This window comes from Cyprinodon variegatus, unplaced genomic scaffold (genome assembly GCF_000732505.1).
Source record: "Cyprinodon variegatus isolate N-32 unplaced genomic scaffold, C_variegatus-1.0 Scaffold163, whole genome shotgun sequence".
Taxonomy (NCBI): Eukaryota; Metazoa; Chordata; class Actinopteri; order Cyprinodontiformes; family Cyprinodontidae; genus Cyprinodon; species Cyprinodon variegatus.
The window spans coordinates 536825-549226 of record NW_015150616.1 but is presented as its reverse complement, the minus strand read 5'-3'; the positions used below and the strand labels follow the sequence as shown (position 1 = coordinate 549226).

Genomic DNA, 12402 nt, shown 5'->3' with positions numbered 1-12402 from the left:
TGCCCTCTAGTTTCTGTACTGTGCGTGCTTATTACCACCCTCACAGAGCTCATTTAACACACCAAAATGACCTCATGGTTCCATGAAATCGCTGACTGCAAAACTGTGAAAGTGGGAAATTTACCGATGTAATATCTTTATTTGCTAATCAACAGAAAATATATTGCTAACTCAAGCGCAGATGCTTAATAAAACAGCTACATTTGGAAAAACCACAGCCTTTAACATCCATCCATCCATCCATGCGTTCAGCTGCCCTTAACTTCACCTGCAAACACGTGATAAAAACTCTTTGAAGTACCAGATTTTAATAATAAATCCTACAGAAAACTAACAACTGGAGATCATGTGTTTTCTTTATGCTTTGTTTTAATAATTATCATAAAACAGTTAATTTTACAAGGTAACAACAGATATAATTTAAAAGTATTGATTTTCTTTAACAGAAAATTAAACATTAATCATTTGGATATTGTGCTCCCTATAGGGAGGAGTAAGGACTGTAACTACATTTACTTTATTAAAGTATTGAAATATTGTTTTTAGGCTTGGCAATTTACATTGGTGACATAAAAACTGAACTTTTCCTCTTTATCTTGAAAATCTGAGACTGTCACCCAATACAAATTAAAATGTGATCATGAAAGGATTTATGTATGTGGAATCAGGATGTGATCAGGAGAAGAACTGCCCTCTGTTCATCTGGTCCTCACTCCGTAAAATCCAATTAGTTATCATTACTTTAAAAAAGCATGTAAAATGCTTGTGTCAAGTTGGGTTGATGTTTGAAGGACCCAAATGCAGAGATGGAAGGAGGCAGAGATAAGTTTTTGCTGATTTAATGCTGACCCATAAGGCGACAAAAGTCAAGTCCAAAAACAAAATACAGAACACCTAAAACAAGAAGATGTCAGAGAAAACACACATGAGGAGCAAAAAACAATGAGAAACCAGGAAACAGCAACTGAAGAGAAGGATTATATATGACAAACAGGACAAAGACTATAGGGTAATTAACTAATTGGGAGCAGGTGTGGACAGAAGGATCTAGAAGGGAGCGAGGGCAAGGAGACTGACACAAGGGGGCAGCAAAGATTAAACAAGAAATACATAAGAACTTAAATACAACCAGAAAACAAATCAAAATGGAAATAAAATCAATGAAAACTGAAAAAGAAAACTTAAACAGAACCAAAAAGTGCGAAACAATGACAGCTTGCACTTACAAAATAAGCATGATGAATTTGTTGTTTTAGGTTTGCCATAACTATGGCTTTATTAGATTAACCAACTAAAATATTCACATAGTATCTACTTTATAAAGTAGATATCATATTATCTACTTTATAACTACTTTATAACTTTAGATGTGCCTTTGTCAGACTACTCAGAATAAACATTTGAATTTACTAAATGATCGCATGGAAATCTACTGTTTAATCCATTGATCCATCGTCTCCCACTAATTACAATCAGGGTTGTAGTGGAGCCAACAGTCTCTGGGTGTAAGGCAGTCCATCACAGGGCAACACAACTAAGGACAAGGCAGAAGACCGCCATGTTGAGCCTGGTCCCTTCTTCAACATGAGGTTTATTCATTAATGTCTTCTAACAAGGCAGCTGCACTCATACTCAGATTAAATCACACTCATTATGAGGATGAAGGAATTCTTTGTTTTGTTTCTCCAGTTGCAACTTATTTGACATCAGCTCTCCTGTTTCCTCTTATAAATTCACATAGTATCGACTCTGCCTGGTTTTCAGATTTGTTTGTTAATGCCTCTAGCTATTGCATATTCACGTTGTACCTCAACTTATCCAAGCCATTTGGATCATAATTCTGTCTCTGGTCAAATATTTTTTCTGAAACTGTACAGGAAATTAAACACTAGACAAAAATAATACAGAATAAAAAACTTTAATGTTACCAACATGCAAAATTATATGGAAATAATCCAAAATCAGGGTTTGCAACATATTAATTTATTTTTTAACAGACATCAGTGAGGTAATTTAAAGAGATTCCAAGCAGGTTCCTTAAGCCTCAGCGTACCTGATCATTTATTTCTTTGGACCACCTTGATAAAAGAACCATTGCAGAAATCCCTGCTGGATATAAAAGCATCAATAGCTCTCTCTTTTTTGCGGAAAAAAAAGAGAAGCTGTTGTACTTTGGCTGAATTTTTACATAATGAAGAATAGATATGCAGAACACACTGTAGCCAAATGACAAATTGCATAGATTTTCCTGCCTGCTGGCTGCCATGGGAAAGTCATAAGAAATACATTTTGTGGATCTCAGAGTTTCTGTGTTGGTCACGGTTGAGTTGGAAGAGCTTTTACAAAAGGCATGCACCAGACAGTATGTTAGCAGCAAAGTGGAAAGGGTGTGAAGTAGCTCTGTGCCAGATGAGAAAACATTACTTGGAACGCCACCATGGCAACAGCCCTTCCTCTTCAGTTTTAGAACATAATAAAGCTGCAGTCCTAGGCTCGAGAGAGCTTTTCTTTTTCTTAAATTTGTTGAACAAGTTTTTATGTAATTTCTCTCATCCACACCAAAGTATTTTATTAAAATGTAAATAGATTTTTTTTGTTGTTGAAAATTTCGTCATGTATTTCAGTTCACTTTAAATCTTATTTCAGTTTGGAGATTTTAGTCAAGGTTTAAGACCTGTGAACTGATTTTAATTCAAATTTAATCAGATTTTAGTCATTAAGAATCTTGCTTTGAATGAAAATATCACAAAATAATGAAGTTTACGCGAAAATTCAATCCAGAAGTCCCTCATCAGACTCACCTGGACCACCTGCTGATGTACACATTCAGGCACCAGCTATCAACGAGGGGATCGCAGCTCCCCCAAAATCAATCACCTTTTAATATCCCCTTCATTTAGCTTGTGGCCCAGCTTCCCTACTTCCCTCCCAAGTTCCAAAAACTAAAGCTATTCTCAGTGCCACTCCTCCAGTTTATTCCACCACTAGTGTCTGGACCGGGGGGTGGGGGTACTACCTTAATAATTTTCTGAGTTACTCATCAAAGAGAGTATAGATTCACAGCATCAAATTCTTCTGCCAGGGCCCAAGTACCAAAACACTTATTTTATTCATAAATAATTGCATCTGTTCTTTGTGTGAGTCTCTCCAGGTTGCATTTTAGTTTAAAAAATCCATTTATTTATTTTTTTAACCTGCGGTAGTATCACCAGCAGCGAGATATCGACATGGCAACTGGTAAAAACTAAGTACAAAATCCACATTCAAAATGTGAAGCACTGATTGATTGATCAGACTGTTTGTATTTTAACAAGACAACAAAAAGATTCAAGCACTTGAAATGTGGGCCACTTTTTCAAATGTATTTAACTCTTCATATTAAATGAATTGCAACCGCAAAAAAACAAACCAAAGAAAAACTGATATTGGATCCAATTTGGTACTACAAATGGAAGTGGTGCAGCTCAGTTTTTTTCAGAGGGGAAGGGATCAGAAATGGGCGGTTCAGCCTGACATAAAAAGGTTGGATATGAGTCACATGCATATGGCCGGTATATGCCTTAGTCGGCTCTTAACCTGGTTCTAACCGGGTTATATCAACTAGGCCAACTGCCATAGTAACAGAGTTAGACTCAAGCCAGCTTTATGAAACCCGAGTGATAACTAAATAAACCAGACTTCTCAAACTAAGACTGGCTGGCAGGTTTATAAAACACCCCTCTGGTCAAATGCTATTATGGTAAAAACAAAAATCCTTTAGGTTTAATGTCAAATTAAGCAAAAAATGTGTAAAAAAAAAAAAAACAAAATTATAAAATAAAAATTAAAAAAACAGGATACTATTATTTAATCAGAAAGCTTTTATATTCAACCAGAATGAACTCTTGAAGCAAACATTTTTAAAGTCTTAGAGTGTGACTAAACCACTCTGAATGTCCTTGTCAGCTCCAGAAAACAGTTTAAATATAACTATATTATCTCTAATGATCTATGTCCCAGAAGTCTTTGATGGATAAACGCAGTAATCGAGCTGCAGCTGGTTGTATCTCTATAATCTATGAGACGACTGGAAATATTTTGATTACCTCACTAAATCAGAAAATACAAGAATTCCAAGCAGCATGAGAAAGTGGTACCTAAGCTGCTAGAATAAATAAGATGAACCCATGACAGTAGCACTTTTCTGCTACTGTCTTCAGGGCGTTGAGGGAACAATATAAGAGAAGGGAATCAGGACATGTGTTGCATGCTCCCCTCTCTGCCACCGATCCCTGCTCCCCCTGTCATCTTCCATTCTCTTTCTTCACACACATCACAGCTTCCACGTCGGACGAGTTCTTATAAAGTTTTCTCCTGATCTCCCTGCTGACTCCGTCTGGCGTGACATGCCATCAGCACATTTGTACCCCCTCCTCCTCCTCTTCACACTAGTCTTCCTCCTCTCCTGCTTTACTCTCCAACTATGGAAAACATCAGCATTGGAATAAATGGATGTCGGCAAACAAACACACACATATCACAGGGCTCTGTGGGAGTGGGTGTAGTTTCTTGCCTGCAGGCAGGGAATTTTTAATCAGGAGTCCAGGAAAACTAATACCAAGGAATATTTGAATGCCTAATTCTTATCAGAGGGTGGGATGTTAATGATGCAGCTTTAACTGGGTGGGTTGCACAGAGGGAGATGGAGTGTAGAGGTTGGGGGTATTTTAATGTCTCAATTCTCCCGCCTGAACAGAACGAAGGCGCTTGGGCTCTTCCTGGTGTTCATTCACTAGAATTACATTTTCATAACCTATCTTGCATCGGGTCCTTGAAAGGGAAGGCATCTCTGGGAAAAAAGGATAAAGGGAAATGTCAACCTTTTTAAAAGAAAACAGTAAATCACGTTCCCTTTTATCTGCATCTCACACCACACGAACACGACTTGTTTGATCACGGAGGCAAAGGATCCAGAATGTCAGATTGTAGAACAAATATTCTCCCTTTACTTTATCTCCTTCAACATGCGCCGTGTTGGCCTGCTCTCATCTTAATGAAACAATGGAGCAGCATTACCAGCGGCTCATCCTTGTGATCCTGTCTCCCAGGGGTCCCAGTCCTCTGCCACTATGGTGAGCAAATGTAGGTCGACTGTTCTGTGAATAGGGGGGGCGGCTGGCTGTTTGTTTGGATAGATGGTGGGTGGAAGTTGGGTTTATCAAGCAAAGTTAGGGCAGGTAACTGTAATAAGAAGTTTTATCTGTTTCTAAAAAGTTGTTAGTTAGAACCTAAAAGTACAGGAGAATCATCTCCTGCTGTAACCAAATAAAGTTTACTTCACATCTGGTCTCAAAGTGGGGAGAATTTCTAACTTACATTTTTACAATGTCTTTTTGGTATCAAAAAAGTGAAATAATCACCTAATGTGTTCTATGGTTTGCACCAAGAATAAGCAAATTAATCATGTGCACGTCTTTAAAATCTTTTCCTTAAATGTCAAATGAAATGTAGTTAGTAGTTAGTTTGCTGTATAAACATAAGTGCATGCAGGGAAACACAGCTGGGCTTTATTTTTAGTCCTTAGCTAATATATGTTTCTATATAATGAACCTCCTACACAATAAGAATTAATTAAAAGGACTTATAACACCAGCTTCATCTGAAGCAGATTAATCATCCATCTTGTTCCTATAGGTGTTTCAATCCCATCATTTACTAATAAATTTGTATTTATTTCTCGTTTTTTGTCTGTTACAGTCCAAATTCTAATGCATTCATCAGAAACATATATTTTTTATATAAAATGTTTTGTTAGTTTGCAGAGCTCCTGCAGCTTATGCTCTGATTTCTGTCAGATCTTTCTTGTCTAAATATCTCACTTCAGCTCACTTTTCCCCCCCTCATAAACCACAAGCAGCTGTGCAAGGTGTCGGTGTGTTTACTGTAGAAACAGGGAAGAGCAGAAATCTGCACGTTTTCCCCTCACAGAGTTGTGGTTGCTTTAAACAGGCTGTTCTGATGTTCTCCTGCATGTTTCGCCGACATCAACCTCTATTTTCCAGAAACTGTAATATTTTATTTTTCTCCACAGAAAGTGGTCATTTTTTTTTAGGTTAAAACATTTTTATCGTTATGAAAAACATAATTATTTGGAGAAAAATGAAATGATGAATCTCGATCGTTGCCATTAATAAATTAGAAAAATTAAATGAAGCCTGGATAAAAACTTAGAAAATAAGCAAAAGAAAAGGCTGGAATCCTGTTTTATATTTCTCTTTATGTCAGCATTATATGGTCGAAACCCAGTCCCTCCAGTGTTAGTTAAACTCTGGTAAATTTATTTCCTTGTTTGCACATCCGCTTTGTCTCCAGCCTCCATAAATGAAAGAACAAAAACCCCCAAAAGTAGATAAAAAGGCTGGGGTGTTTGCAGCGGAGTGCAGCCTTATTCCTCAGACACAAAAGCTTACTTACTCTGATCCCTGCAACACAATGCAACCATTTCCCTCGTGCCCCTAGGCAAGGCAACAAATAACACCCATAATGGAGGATGTCTGACTACTGCAATCCCCTGTGGACAGAATGGTCCAGCTTGTGGAGGACTGTGCCTGAGACGGGATGCCAGGCGGAAAGCTGCAATGCCTATTTGTGGATGCCCAATCTGGGCACACACATTGGATTCTGATTCCCTTGTTTTTTCAGCTCACCTCATTGTCTGCATGAAGTGTTCTTCTGCCATTATTTGACACAGTTCTCACCTGGAGTTGTAAACTTGTTTAAATGTGGATGATTTGAGAGTCTCTGCTCCCCAGCAGTAGTGGAACCCATGGGGGTTTGGATGAGAAATATAAAACAGTAACAGCTCACACAGATAAAAGTATAAATCCCAAGCTGACACCCCCCACCACTCTAAATAAAAGAGATCTCAGTAACATCTTCTGCTCAGCAACCTGGATCTCCTCATCATCTCCTCACATGAAGGAAAACCGGGAATTAAGTCATAGAATGAAAACAATTACATCTTGAATTTCCCTGAAAAATTAATGTTTGAGCTTTGCTACATGAAATATGAAGGGGATTGAAGAAAACTGCAGAAAAAAAAGAAAAAGCAATCCCCTCTGAAACACAACTGTGCTAGATTTGTGGCCTCAAAGTTGAGCACTGGGAATATGGAAAGCTTCAAACAGCTCCTGGTGTTCATAACATCTGGGTCGAGTCATGGAGGCGTGTGGCCCCACAGCGCCACACTGTGGTGACTGTAAAGACAGACAGCATTGTTTTTGTTTACAAGTTAGTTTTTTTTAAACAGCTGTACACTGCAAAAATAACCTATAAATGAGTAAAATTCTTAAAATAAATGTATTTACCCTTAATTTCAGCGGGCAAATGAGATGATCTGCTAATAGAATGATTATTTTCACCCTTAAAATTAGACAGATTGTATGCACTTGAAATAAGAGACTGCAATTTTTATTTTTTTTATGGCACTTGTGGCTCTTTTGTCTGACAGCAGCCTGACAGGGAAGGGGGTATGAGGGAGAGGGAGAGACATGTGGCAAAGGACCACAGGCCAGATTCGAACCCGGGTGGGCCATGTTGAGGACTAAGACCCCCGTACATGGGCCATGCGCACTAACCACCTGCACACATAGTTGTTTTTATTTTTAAATGTAAATTGTCTAATTGAATTGGCAAAGTGTGTCACTTACCTGCTCAATTACGAAAAAAAAAATGCAGTTGCTTTAAGAAAGATGACTTACTTTTTGCAGGACATTTAAATAAATATTTAAATGAAACTGACAAAGTAACACTGGGCAGCTACAACTAAAATCTTTTAATGGAGGTCAATATCAAAGCACAAAAACATAAACTTGAGTGGAAGAAAGAAAGGAAAAGAAGGAAAAAAGACATTGTAACAGGAACCTTAGCAGACTATCAAATCAATTTAATGTCAGAATATGGAGGAGCTTTAAAAGGAGAGGACTAAGGCTCATCAAGAGCCAACTTACAGCAGATTACAAGATGTGAGAAGTGTCTTACCCGGGCAAACGAGAAAATGTGCTGGACTTACTTAATAACCCAAAGTATTAAGTTTATTTAAATGAAAATAAATTCTGCATTTTATTTGGAAATCAAGGCCCCAGAGTCAGACTGCATGGCGGCTCAGTTAGTAGCACTGTTGCTTTGCAGCAAGAAGGTTCCAGATTCAATTGAGTCTGCATCAAGTTAGCATGTTTTTGTTCTCTCCAGGTACTCCAGCTTCCTCCCATAGTCCAAAAATATGGCTGTTAGGTTAATTAGCATCTCTAAATGCACTATTGTATGTCAGTGTCTCTTCTTGAGGAAGAGTAGAGAAGTTTTGAATCCATATTGTTGGATTTCCAGTGTGAAATTTCCAGTGATTGAAAAAGTAGATTTAACGCCACATCTAAAGAACTCAATGCTCCCCTGTGCTCACAAGCTGTATGGAGATCCTGATTAGATTTTCTGGCAGAACTGGAACAAGTTTAGTAACCATTGTGTTCCTGTTCTTGATTGGTCTGGTAATCAGCCATAAGCTAGAACCCAAAGAGAATCATTGGCCTATTGTGAGAGACATTAGACCCAACAAGGCAGATGACACAATGGTGGCTATCAAGAGCAAAAGATAAATAAAAAACACCTCTCAATAAAAAAAAAGCTTAATTTTTGATTGGCCTAATGCGGGGGTCAACAAACTTCGCAATCAACAGATCCATTATTTATATTCAGTCCAGCTATTAAAAGGTCATTTGCAGCTGATAACATTATGTGACTTTTTTTTTTTTTTAAATAGAGCAAAAGAAATGCGCCCCCTTTTTAATTAATCACTCTTTCATTTCAACTTTTAGGTTTTAAAATGAATGGAATAATTAATTCCCACTGGGTTGCTGTGGTTTTTAGAAACTTGTTTAAAGAAAAACATTTTCCCATTTAAGAAAGATAAAAAAAAGTTATTTCTTTAATGTTAATTCAGTTGAATAAATAGACTAATTTAATGGAAAATATCCTAACCAGGAAACACTAACCTACATTTAAAACCATATGTTTTTTTAAGTGTTGAAGAGTCATTGTTGAGTGTCTAAAGAGCCGCATGTTGCAGACCACTTCTCAAATGTGATATTCTATTTTCCTAAATTTAAATTTTTGTAACCTAAAGTCATAAATATGAAAAGAAATATAGGCTTAAAATAGTTTCCACCAAGTGTAGCAAATCTCTTTAAAATACTCTGAAAGGACAGGCAAAAAGAATATAAATTCCACCTAAACACAATCCTGAAATCAACAAAATTGCCACTGCAGTTGCCTGAAAACAAGAAGTATTCAGATATCTGGTGAGTTTGTCCCTTATGTTGCTCAGACATGCAATGAAAAAACCCAAAGATGGATGTAAAGAAAATAGCAAAGTATTTTAAGTCACTCTTTATTTGGAAATACACAAGTCTGCAGCTGTGTTTAAATAAACATAGGTAGTATTACAAAATGACACTGGCATACATTTTGGCAGAAGCAACTTCAATGTACTCGATATCTTTCCAATGAATGCTAAAAGCGAGCAAATACAGTACAAAAGAATAACAGCACTGAACGGTTGCTTTAGTGACGCAGTAATAGGAGATGCCCGACTCGTTCCTGTCAAGCCAACCATGAGGTTTGTGAAATGTATACAAGTTTACATTATCGTCTGCGTACGTGATGAGTTGAGGCGACAGCTGAAAGGTAACTGATGCATCACCAGGCAGCTAGAGGATATAAATATATTTACTGCTCATGCACGTGATGAGGCCCTTATAGAACTGATGATTCACCAGCTTCTATTCGCGGCTCTTTACACTGTATACACACAACGGAGGCCAAGTAACTCAAAACTTTCCGTACACAAGTTCTCCTTTTTGGGAATATAGATATAAAATCCATTATATCAAACATTTTTTTTTCAAAAGGGGAATGATGCCGATTGTCACAGCGGCTGTCCAACAGTCGGAGTCCACATGCTGCTCAAGTTTTCACAGCCTGGAACACAAAGGGCTTTAAGGCACACATTTTACAGAGCACTTTGAGTGAATAAGCTTTAAATAAAAACAGGCTGCATGCATTTTCCCCCTTCACCTTCATTAATAGAGGCGTTTCACAAGCAGCAGCCTCAGAATGAAATGCAAAATATTGCAGTCTCTTTCCAGAATTGAACAATTTCACAGTTTATAAAGCAGTTGGTTTGAGTTTGAGCAGAAACGTGGCGGTGTGACGCCTTAAAGTGGCATCCGGATGAGAGCGAGAAGCCATGGGATTATTCGTGTAACAGTCCTTTTCACATTTCCTGCAGGCTTTTTAGCAGACGCAGAGCCTGGAGCGGCGCAGGGATCGGATTCCTTCTGCGTACTCCTCTCGCCTTTCCTGCTGCTTTTTCCTCAAGGATCCACCATAATTCCAGACATTCCTGATTTTGGTCCCCCTCGCCTCCGAGTGAAAGCTCTTTTCTTCTTCTCATTTACATTCAGTCACACGTTGAGCTTTTTCAGCTGCTCATAAGTGAGGAAGAACTGAAGATGGAGTGAAGGAAAGTATGAAAAGTAGAACAAAATTGAGCTTTTTCACTTCAGATGTTTGTCACCCCATTATAAGTTAAACCCCACATTACTTTTTTAGACCCAAGGAGTGTGACCTAATGTCAAAACATTCCTGTTTTAGATGGAATGCTGTATTTGCTCTGAAAAGCAGTAATTTCAGCTAGAATTAAATTAATATTTACGATCAGAAAGTTTCTGAATGCAGTACTTTAAAACCTGCCACATCCAGAAGTAACTTTCATCTCAGAGGTCGTGCAAAGCCAGAGCAGCAGCCGGCTGATGGCTGAAAGGATACGATGATGTTCCATGGTCCCAGGCGCAGCCAGTTTGGAAAGAAACCCTTGTAGAGCGCCATGAACCCCTCTGACCGCCATGTCTGTTAGAAAAAAAAAAAAAGAAAAGTTTACCCTTAATTTAACCAAATGATATTCCTGTGATCACAGCACTGAGCATTTATTTCTTTACACCAAGTTTAGGGACACCTGATGATACAAACTACAAACCTAAAATATGTTGGGAAAATCAAATAATGTTTATGGAATAATCCAATTTTTAGTAGAGTTTTAGCTCAATGAATGTGTCAATTCAATGTCAATGAATGCATGCAAGTCATTAGAAAGATATAACATCTTTGTGTCTGGACATGTTGGGCGAACGCTATATCACACAGATGATCGCATGACTGCGGTGTGCCATCGCAGAAAATGATCAACAAGAAAGGGCATCACTAGGTCCGCATGGACAAAATAAAAGGCTATGTGGTGTCTGCCCACCGCGCATGCAAAGCAGGGTGAGAGGATTTGATATTTATATAAATCTGTGTGACAATACTAGATGCAAGCTGTATATTTTTGGTTTTTCAATTAGTTATAATATTAGTCTGTAATAGAAGCCTTCAGTCCAAATGGGTAGACTTGAAAAAATGTACTAAATCACGCATAAATAGAAGATTTAGAGCATGAACTTTGTAACTTTACCGCTACAAAACAAGGATTTTTGGCCTCCAGCAGCAAAATTTGGGGCGGGGTATTGCGCATGTGCATCATGCTTCAACGTGCCTATAGGTACCAACTTTTTTTGCATTGAACAGTGGAGCGCGATGAGGTCAGCAACCAAAGGTACTCAGCATATCAAGCATGGCTAAAAGAAAGAGCTTAGAAAGGTGGCTCTGCTTTTATAAATCACACCAATTACCCTAATCCAAGGCCAGAGTCAAGCATACAAACTTCAGCTTCTTTTTATTGGCATTCAACAGTTATCTGATGATGTTGCTCCTTCACAGCTGGCCTTTCTTCCCTGTAACTCAATTTTTTTGTTGATTGCATTAGAGTATTGGACAATATTATCTTCCCACATGCAAAATGTCTTAATATTTATAATCCGAGGAAGCGTCTGATGAAGTCAAAGCTATTTCTCAATGCTCAAGAGTAAAACATTTTAAACAGCCTTCACGGCCACAAATCGTGCGTCTGTAAGGGGCTCATCCTCTGCAGCCAGCATCATGGCTGAAGAGACGTTTAAAACAAATACGGTTAAAGATTTGGATTCAAACTAGCTTTTAGAATATCAGATTAACCCAAACGTACCTTTCAGATTATCATACATTCTTGCTGATGATATGATGTTCTGTTTAACCTTTAAAGATACTGAATAAAGTAGGGCTGCAACTAACGAATATTTTGCAAATCGATTAATCTTTAGATTTTTTTTTATTACCGTATTTTTGCAACTATAAGGCGCATATAAACGTCTTTTTTTCCCTCAAAATGTGCTGTGCGCCCTATGGGTGTTGTTACTGCGGACGTTGTTGAGACCATGAGAATGAGAACGTTAAAGG

General features: G+C 38.0%; 1 protein-coding gene across 1 annotated transcript in view; it reads right to left on the bottom strand.

Annotated features, from left to right (window-relative positions):
- Window positions 1-10405: 10405 nt before the first annotated feature.
- LOC107086856 (kidney mitochondrial carrier protein 1) overlaps window positions 10406-12402 on the bottom strand; it is a 12402-nt gene continuing 10405 nt past the window's right edge. Inside the window, exons 8-9 of the mRNA XM_015378080.1 lie at window positions 10861-10941; window positions 10406-10538 (exon numbers count right to left, since the gene is read on the bottom strand). Of these exons, the coding sequence (XP_015233566.1) occupies window positions 10497-10538; window positions 10861-10941 (123 nt within the window). The 3' untranslated portion in view covers window positions 10406-10496. The remainder of the gene's footprint in view (window positions 10539-10860; window positions 10942-12402) is intronic.